Below are 10000 nucleotides of genomic sequence, written 5' to 3' on the forward strand. Positions count from 1 at the left end.
TTTTTTTTTCATAAAGAATTATATATTTTTATATACATAAATATATATATATCAATATATAAATTGGAAAAAAAAAAAAAAAAAAAAACTCAAATGCAATTAAAAAAAAAAACTATTAATAATATATATATAATGATATAAAAAAAAGAATGATAAATTTGAAATATATATAATAATTATCAAAATAAAATATTTTATATAAATTAAAAAATAAAATATACAAATTAAAAGTTTTTTTTAATATATATATATTTTTTTTTTTAATTTTAAATTAAAAATTAAATTTATATAAAATATATATAATTAAAAATTAAATTTATATAAAATATATATAATACTTTTTATTTTATTTGAAATATGTAATGAAGAAATTTAAAAAGTTCATATTAGAAAAAAAAAATATATATATATAATATATATATATATATATATAATATTGCAATGCAATGTATTAATTTTTGAATGTACTTTCATCATAAAAAAAAAAAAAATAAAATAACAAGGAATATTTATATATATATTATAAATATATATATATATATATATATATAATATATTTATATAATATATATAATAATGAGTGGAGGTATATATAGTAATTATTTTTTGTATGTATAAATATATTTTATTAATATAAGAAAATTCTTTTATTATCACATAATAATTATATAAAATATTTATTTACTTTTAAATATATTTATATATTATATATTCCCATTTATGCATGATAAATAACAAATAAAATAATTCTTTTATTATCACATAATAATTATATAAAATATTTATTTACTTTTAAATATATTTATATATTATATATTCCCATTTATGCATGATAAATAACAAATAAAATAAAATATATTATATTATGCCAATAAAAATTCTAATTAGTATATAAAAAAAAATTCAGTGCGTAATATTAAAAAAAAAAAAAAAAAAGTATATTATAATATATATAATATATGTATATATATATAATATAATAAATATATTATATATATATATATTTTAATATATATAATTATGTATTAATTTATTAGGGCATTTTATTCATTGTTCCTCTTATATGTAAAAAGTATAAATAAAGAATTATATATATAAATATAATAATAATATATAAAAAAATACAGAAGAAAAAAAAATTCTCTAAATATATAATATTATAAGAGGAAAAAAAAAAAAAAATAATAATACCTGAATTCCTTTTTCCCCCATTTTATAAAATATAAAACCGCCGAGGGCACTAATAAGTAAATAGGCTTAAATTTTATTAAAAAATATGTAAATATTTTATAACATTTATATTAAATATATATATATATATAAGAGGAAAAAAAAAAAATAATAATACTTGAATTCTTTTTTCCCCCATTTTAAAATATAAAACCGCCGAGGGCACTAATAAGTAAATAGGCTTAAATTTTATTAAAAAATATGTAAATATTTTATAACATTTATATTAAATATATATATATATATATATGTTTTTTTTAAATTATCATAATAAATATATTTAATAATAATAATAAAGTAGCTTTATTATATATATAACATAAAAAATATCAGAACGTTACATTTATATAAGAATTATAAAAAATTAAGGGAGAAAAACATTGTATTGTAATTTTCATTATTTATCAAATTGTAAAATAATAGTTCAAAATGGTTATTCAATATTATAAACAGAAATTTTAATCCTTAAATAATATTATCATTTCAACTTTTTTTTTATATATATATATATATATATATATATATATATATATATTTATATCAATATATCTACAAAATAAAGACTGCAAATTATTATATACAGATTATTATGCTGTTAAATTGATTTCATTTACATTATAAAGATTAATAAAAAGAATAATAACCTCAAAGTTCATTTGCTTTTTTTTTTTTTTTTTTTTTTTTTTTTTGAAGTATAACAAATGTTTTATTGATAATTATATTTATTTAATTGGACATGAATTAAAGAAAAAATTGAATTGTGTATATATATAAAAATATGTATATATTATATTTATAGGTCCCTTCATACATATATTTTAATATTTTAATTATAAATATTTTTATAATATATATAACAATATAATATAGCGAGAATATAGTATTATGAAAAAATATATTATTGTTTTTTCACTTTGTTAAAAAAGTCCAACTTATTTTTTATTATTTTTATTTTTTTTTTATGGAATTATATATATTTACGTCAAAAATATTCTTAAATAAATAATATGTAAAATATTTTTATAAAATATATAATTAAATATAATAAAAAAATTTTTATAATCGTAATTCAAAAGAAAATTTGTGTAAATAATATATATATATATATATAGTATAATATAATAATATTGGAATATTTTCTATATTTAAAAAAACAAAAATATAAATATATTTATAGTAATAAAAAAAAAAAAAAAAAAAAATGTCTACATTTGATAGATTTAATATCCATGCTCAGTTGGAACACCTACAAAGTAAATATCAAGGATCAGGTCATGCTGACACAAGTAGATGGTACTATTTTAAAATCCTTCACAACAAAAAAAAAAATAAATAAATGAAAATTACATATAGTAAAAGAAAACATAATATACATGTATAATTATTTTCTTATATTATTTTTTAGGGAATGGTTAACTAATATTCATCGTGATACATTAGCATCTCATGTTGGGCATTACTCAAGGTATATATATAATTGAATTTTTAAAATACACAATTAAAATAAAAAATTAAAAGTTTTTATATACATGAAAAGTGTGTTCTGTATTATATATTTATATATATATATATATATATATATATATGTATATTTTTTTTTTCCCCTTTTAGGCTAGCTTATTTTGCAGTTGTTGAAAATGAACCAATAGCTAAAATAAAATATCGTTGTCTTCAGGTAAAATATATATTAATATATGTAGACACAATATAAAATGACATATAAATAAAAACATATATATATTTATAATAATAATTGTTTTTTTGCTTTTTTTTTTTTTTAGAATATGTCTTTGCCCATTGTTCCAAAGAAAAAAAAAAATAATTGAGTGAATATATTTTTTTCCTGATATTTTTTTGTGTATAAATTATTATATACTTTTTTTTTTTTTTTTAAATAGTATAATATATATATAATTTTTTCATTTTTTTTTTGTTATAACTATTTATACATATTTTTATATCAACATAATTTTTTTTTATCCTTTACTTTTTTTATGAATTTATTTTATACACTATTTTGTTTTAATTTATAATAATAAATTTTAATATATTAATTAACCAAATATTTGCAAAAAAAAAAAAATAAAAAAAATAAAAAAGGTTATAATTTTGGCAATCTACAAATTAAATGATACATTTATGTGTGTATTATATATATATATATATAGAACACGTAGTGTATGTATACGAACCGTAACGTACAATATTTTATAATATTATTAAAGCTGTATAATAAATTAAAAAAAAAAAAAATGTTATGTTAATAAATTTATAACATGTGTTAAAATAAGGAAAGTAATTTTTTTTTTTTTTTTATTATAGTATTATTTATTTTATTTTATAATAATAAAATATTTTTTAACGTTATAATTTTACTAAATAAGTTTAGAATATATGTTTTGTTAAAAAGATATTATATTTTTTTCCTAAATATGTTATTCTGTTGTTATTCCTTTTAATTATTTTGCAACATATGTATTCTTATAATTCATAATCTTAACAATTATTTTTATTTATTATGAGAAATAATAAAAAACATAAAGGATAAATGAATTATAGAAAAAAAAAAAAAAAAAAATATAATTATTAACATATTATTTTATATTATATTATATTCTTTATATCATATAATTTTCATATATATAGGTCCCCAAGAATAAAATGAAAAATATAAAAAAATAATATATATATATATATATATATATATATGTATACATTTATACTATATATATACATATGTCACCACATAGTAGGCATGTTCACTAGGACCGTATAAGGCACTGTATAAATTAAAAAAAAAATATATATATATATCATAGAAAAAGGAAAGTTACTTTTTTTTTTTTTTTTTTTATTTCTTTTTCCTCCTTTTTTTTTTTTTTTTTTTTTTTTTTTTTTTATTTCCTTTTATTTTATTTTATATTATTATTTTTTTTTTTTTTTCGTGTAGTAATATGTCACAGAAAAATATAAAAACATATGATACCCCGAACAAGCAAGAAAATACAAATAGTAGTATCAATAGTTCATCGAATAGTGATAAGGAGATACAAAAAGATAAAGAAAACTATAAAAAAGGAGAAATCGATTTTAGTATTTTAAACCTTGAAGAGGTTAATATAATTGAATTGTCAAGAGAAGAATTATATAAAGTTTGCGCAGAATTACAAAAAAGAGAATTGGAAGCCTTAAAGTTCATATATGTTCTTGATAGTGAATTAAGTATAAAATATGAAAATAATGAAGACAAACTTACAATAGTAGAAATTAATTTAAATGATCAGAATATTAGTGATAATCATATAAATTTCACTTTTGAACTACCTAAAGATTACCCCCTTGGATCTATTTCAATAATTAATGTAACAGTTAAAAATTTTACTCCTGAAACGAACAATTATATTAATGAAGAAGTATATAAGTATCTTCAGATATATAATGAACAAAAAGAATGTATTTTACCTGTTATATATAAAGTGAATGAAATCATTGAAAATATAGAATATAAACAGGAACTAGTAGAAAACAATTTATCTTCTTCAACTGAAGAAAAATCTGATTTAGATCAAGAACAAAATTTAAAAGAAAGGAATAACAAAAATAAACAACAAAAAGCAGACATTGTATGTTTCCCAGAACTTAATAATAGTATGGGTTTTTCTAGGCATCCTAAAATATTAGCAAGAAGATTGTGTTATTCTCACCATATTCTTAGCTTAGTTAAAAGAGGTTGTATTGTCAAGTGGGCCAAACAACTCAACATAGGTGGCTATTCAAAAATAGGATATCCAGGTATTATAATATGTGAAGGACCAAAAGATGAAGTGGACTTTTATGTTAACAGTTTACATAAACTAAAATGGAAGCATTTTGATTGTAGAGGTATGGAAGATATTGAATTAGGTGAAAATGAAAATCTAGATGATGCAAGAGTTCTTCCTAAAACAATACGTGAACTAGATGCTAAGGGTATGCGTACCTTATCTGATATATGCACTCAATGTGGTTTAAGAGATTTGTTTTTGACTAGTATGAAAATTTACAACAGTAATGATAAAAAAAGTACTGTAAAGGAAAAAAACAAAAATGTTGAAGTAGAGAAACCTGGAAATACTAAAGATATATTAAAGGAAAAAGGAAAAAAAAAAAAAAAAAGAAGCTCAAAATGAATTTTTACTATTTAATATAAAATAAAATAGACAAGTAAAACAAATACAAACGAATATTTATATAATATTTTTTGTATCTCATTATAATTAGTAGTTTACTAGTAGCAGTTGTTTGAAAAAAAAAAAATAATAAAATAATTTTTTTCCATGTTATTTTATTCTCTTTTTATCTTATATTATTATATAAGCATATTTTATTTTTTTGGTTTTTATATATTCATACAATATGTAAGTAGAAAAGGATTATATACAAAATAAATATAATTGTTTATATACTTTTCATATATATGAATATATGTTATTATTATTTTTCCATTACAAACCATATTTGTATGTATAATTTTTTTATATGTTTTCATGTTAAATATTTTACGCATTAATAATAATAATATATATCATTGTATGTATTTAACATAAATGAATTTTGTTTTTTTTTATTATTACATTTGATAATTGTTTATTTATTTTTATTATTTTTATAATTTTTTTTTTTTTTTTTTTTATGTGTTAAAAAAAATGATAATCATATATGTCTCATATATTTTATATATGAGATAATATCTCTTATATAAATATTTATTTTTACATATATAGAATATAGTAAAAAATACACAAATACTATACTTTTTATAATTAAGCACAAGATATTAAATCTTATATTGAATAACAATAACAACATTTACTTTATTACAATTTAATTTGTTCATATACATAAACTCAAGTGTATGTAAAGAATATAAATATTTCAAATATTAATATAAAAAATAAATACTGTCTTTTTTTTTTTTTTTTTTTCTTCTTTTTTTGATATAAAAAAAAAAAAAGGGGGGAATTTTACATATATAATATATATTATATATAATATTTTTATTATTTTCTTTCTATTTTTTTTTTTTTTTATTTTTTATTTGTTTCCATAATTTCATTTTTTTGTTAAGGATTTTTATACATTTAATTTGTTCTACTAAAATTTTGAATGCTATTTGTATTCATTATTTTTATGGTTACATATGAATTTTTGTTGTTCTGTTTTTTTTGTTTGTTTTTGTTTTTGTGTTTTTTTTTTTTTTTTTTTTTTCTCTCTTTGTTCTGATTTTTATATTAATATGCACAATAATAGTATGAAAGCATCATTAAGTAATAGAAGACAAGAAAAGATACTTTCAAGCTCTTTTATAAAAACCAACAGTTATGGTAAGAATGAATATAAGAGCAAAAGTATGTATAGTCCTATAGATAATATAAATAATTTAAATAATGAATGTTTTGAACGTATTTCTAAGAATTCTTGGTATGATACAAGTTGTTTGAAAAGAAATAAGAAGAATGATGACATTTTTTTATTCTGTATAGAAAATAAAAAAAAAAATGATAATTCCCAAACAAATAGATCTTATAATAAAAGCGAAAATGTTTCAAATGACTTAGTGAATACATTTTCAACATTAAACGAAAAAAGAAATAATAATATTATTATGCCTATGAATGTTTTGAAGACATATATAAATGATGAATCATCAAATGAAAATGGGAAAAAAAAAATAAAGAAAAAAAAAAAAAAAGGTTATTATAATTGTAATTACGTAAATTATGATAATAATTTAGAATCATATAAAAGTATTTCAATAAATAATATAAAAAAGAAGTATAAAAATAAAAGTATAATAAAAAAATCGTATAATTTATTTAACACAGATTGTTACAATAAAAAGGAACATGTCAAAAATGGTAGTTCTCTAACATCGAATACTCCTAAAAATGTTAAAGCAGATATGTTCAAAAAATGCAATAATGATTTTAATAAGTTGTTAACAACAAAAGGTTTTAAAAATGAGTTATCAATGAATAACAAAATCAGTTTGAATAATAAAGATATTAGAAATGTATTTCCAAATTATGAAAGAACTAATTCGTTAAATTATTATAACAATTACGATAGACACAAAATTAATAAAAATCACAATTCAGTTGTAAAAAATGAGAATATATATATGAAAAGATATAACATTCCTCATATGTATAATGATGATAATATATACGAAAGGTATGATGAAAATATATTAGTTCAGGATCTACAAGAAAAGAAAAAAAAGAAAATAACTACGACTAATTTGCAGTCTACAAATAATAATATGATTGAACATAAGAAAAAAACAACCCTGATATGTAATAATAATAAAAATGAAAATATACACTCATATTTTAATAATAATCATAATAATAATAATCATTATTTTAACAATATTGATGGACATGATACTGATTCAACATTTTATGAAAAAAAAAAGAATGAATATAAGGTAAATTCATTTCTGCCTAGTAATTCATCATATCATTCAAAGGGGGAAAAAATAAAGGATGATAATTACATATATATGAAAAATCATACAAAATTAAAGAAAAATCACATCGACGAAAAGGAAAAAAAAAAGAGTTATCTTAGAAGCCCTTTAAAAATATCTCATTCAACTTCAAAAAGTATCATATTAAAAAAAATTATGAATGATTATACAAATGATAAAAATATAAATAGTAATATTCTTTTATCAAATAATAACTCACAAGAACTATATATTAATAATGATTCAAAATTATGTTTAGATGATAAATCGTTATTTTATACAAATAATGAAAGCAAAATTTCATTCACCATAGATTTTAAAATATATCCTCCTATACTTATGAAAAATATTACTCAGTTAAATATATTTATAGAAAATAAAATGATAAAGAATATTTATATAAGTGAGTTTCCTCAAACATTTTCTGTTATTCTTCAACATTGTATAAAAATAAATAATGAAAAGGCATATATTAAAATAAAGAATAAAATAATTCATATGAAAGAAACGAATGTTATCAAATTTGTTTTTTTTAAAAATGAAAAGGTTATAGGATGTTCATATATTAGTATTATAAATTTATTAAATTTAGGATTAGAAGGAGGTGTATTCTTATTAGTTGAAGAATATAAAAATGAAAATAACAAAAAAAAAAATATGCAAATAAAAAATTCTCAAAAAGTAAATGATGTACACGAAATAAAAAATTCTCAAAAAGTAAATGATGTACACGAAATAAAAAATTCTCAAAAAGTAAATGATGTATACGAAAAAAAAAATGATTGTGATAATTTTCATAAAATACCTATTAATATGCAAGATGTCCAAATTATGAAATCCAAAATATTTTTGAACTATAAAATAAATTGTCCTAAATTTCTTATAAATACAATTTCACCTAGTGATATCATAACAACTAAAGAAAAAATAAAATACTTGGAAGATATGATTAGACAGATATATTATTCATTCCAGAGTTACAACATAAACCAAACTATAAGGAGCACAAATCTACTTAAATATCTTAATGATCGTTCCATAAGAAAACAAAAAAAAAGTGAAATCATACATTTAGAAAATAATAACAATGTTAATTTTTCTATAAATAATTTGAGCATTTCAAATAAGAAGAATGAACAAATTGGCGAAGGAAAAAAGGATAATAGTGAATTGATGAAGGGCAACAAAACAAAACGATATCATATTGATATTAATAAAATAAAACAAAATAATGAAAACATTATAGAACATAACAAAGATATCATGTGTTATCAAGAGAAATTAAAAATGCTAGGAATACTTAACAAAAAGGATGATGACAATTTAAGTGAGAGTAAAATAGACGAATGTACACATAGGTATATTTCAAATGAACAAAACGATTTGATATGCGTTGTAAATAATATAGATGAAAATTATAATATTCATTATGAAGAAAATGTATATAATGATATTACAAATGGTAATAATTACAGTGATAAAAATAATAATCATAATGATAATAATAATAGGAACCATTTTAATAAAAATATTGTAGAAAAAGAAAAAAATTTAATACATAAAGATCATTTTAATGTACAAGAAAATAGTGATAATGTCAATTTAAAAAATATAAAGGAAAATTTTAAAAAGGATAATAAATTGCATGATGCTGAAAAGGTAAATAACAATATTGAAGATAGAAATCATACTACGGATATAAATAATAATAATATAGATCATACATCTAATTTATATTATAAAAAAGATGATTATATAATAAAACCTTTATATGACAATTTTAATAACCATATTGAAGAAAAGTTAGATATTAAAAAATTTATCAGTAATATATATAAAAGAAAAAAACATATGAATATTATTATGAAAAGGAAAGATAACGAAAAATATAATATAAAAAGAAAAACATACACAACTAATTCAATTTTTTATAAAAAGTATATTGATAAGAAAAAAGAAATAAAAAAATTAAAAAACATAATTGAAAAATATAAAAAATTATTAAAATTAAGTATGGCCCAAGTTGAAAATTTAAAATGCAGCAATCATAATACAAGTATATTATATAAAGTATTCTATAGAAAAATCATGAAAAGAAGTAATAATGATCACATGTTTTATAATATCAAAAAAAATAAATATAAATCAAATGATAACTTTGAAAAAAACAAAAAAGGGCATATACTGAGGAAAACGTGTTCACTTAATGTTATAGGGGAGTATTTGAAAAGCAAAGAAAACAATATGGAAAATAATAAA

General features: G+C 17.4%; 3 protein-coding genes across 3 annotated transcripts in view; all 3 read left to right on the forward strand.

The window, feature by feature from the left end:
- Window positions 1-2431: 2431 nt before the first annotated feature.
- Window positions 2432-3056, forward strand: PGSY75_1355800 (putative splicing factor 3B subunit 5; the record flags this gene model as incomplete). The annotated part of the gene is made up of 4 exons (XM_018787587.1): window positions 2432-2523; window positions 2636-2695; window positions 2842-2905; window positions 3012-3056. The coding sequence occupies 4 exons, from the start codon at window positions 2432-2434 to the stop codon at window positions 3054-3056; spliced, it is 261 nt and encodes an 86-aa protein (XP_018640329.1).
- Window positions 3057-4184: 1128 nt separating this feature from the next.
- Window positions 4185-5399, forward strand: PGSY75_1355900 (conserved protein, unknown function; the record flags this gene model as incomplete). Its single annotated transcript, XM_018787588.1, has 1 exon — window positions 4185-5399. One exon carries the CDS (start codon window positions 4185-4187, stop codon window positions 5397-5399), a length of 1215 nt encoding a protein of 404 aa, XP_018640330.1.
- Window positions 5400-6505: 1106 nt separating this feature from the next.
- PGSY75_1356000 (hypothetical protein) overlaps window positions 6506-10000 on the forward strand; it is a gene marked incomplete at both ends in the record, with an annotated part of 4248 nt that continues 753 nt past the window's right edge. The window contains one exon of the mRNA XM_018787589.1: window positions 6506-10000. This exon is cut by the window's right edge and continues 753 nt beyond it. Within this exon, the coding sequence (XP_018640331.1) occupies window positions 6506-10000 (3495 nt within the window).

This window comes from Plasmodium gaboni, chromosome 13 (genome assembly GCF_001602025.1).
Source record: "Plasmodium gaboni strain SY75 chromosome 13, whole genome shotgun sequence".
NCBI lineage: Eukaryota > Apicomplexa > Aconoidasida > Haemosporida > Plasmodiidae > Plasmodium > Plasmodium gaboni.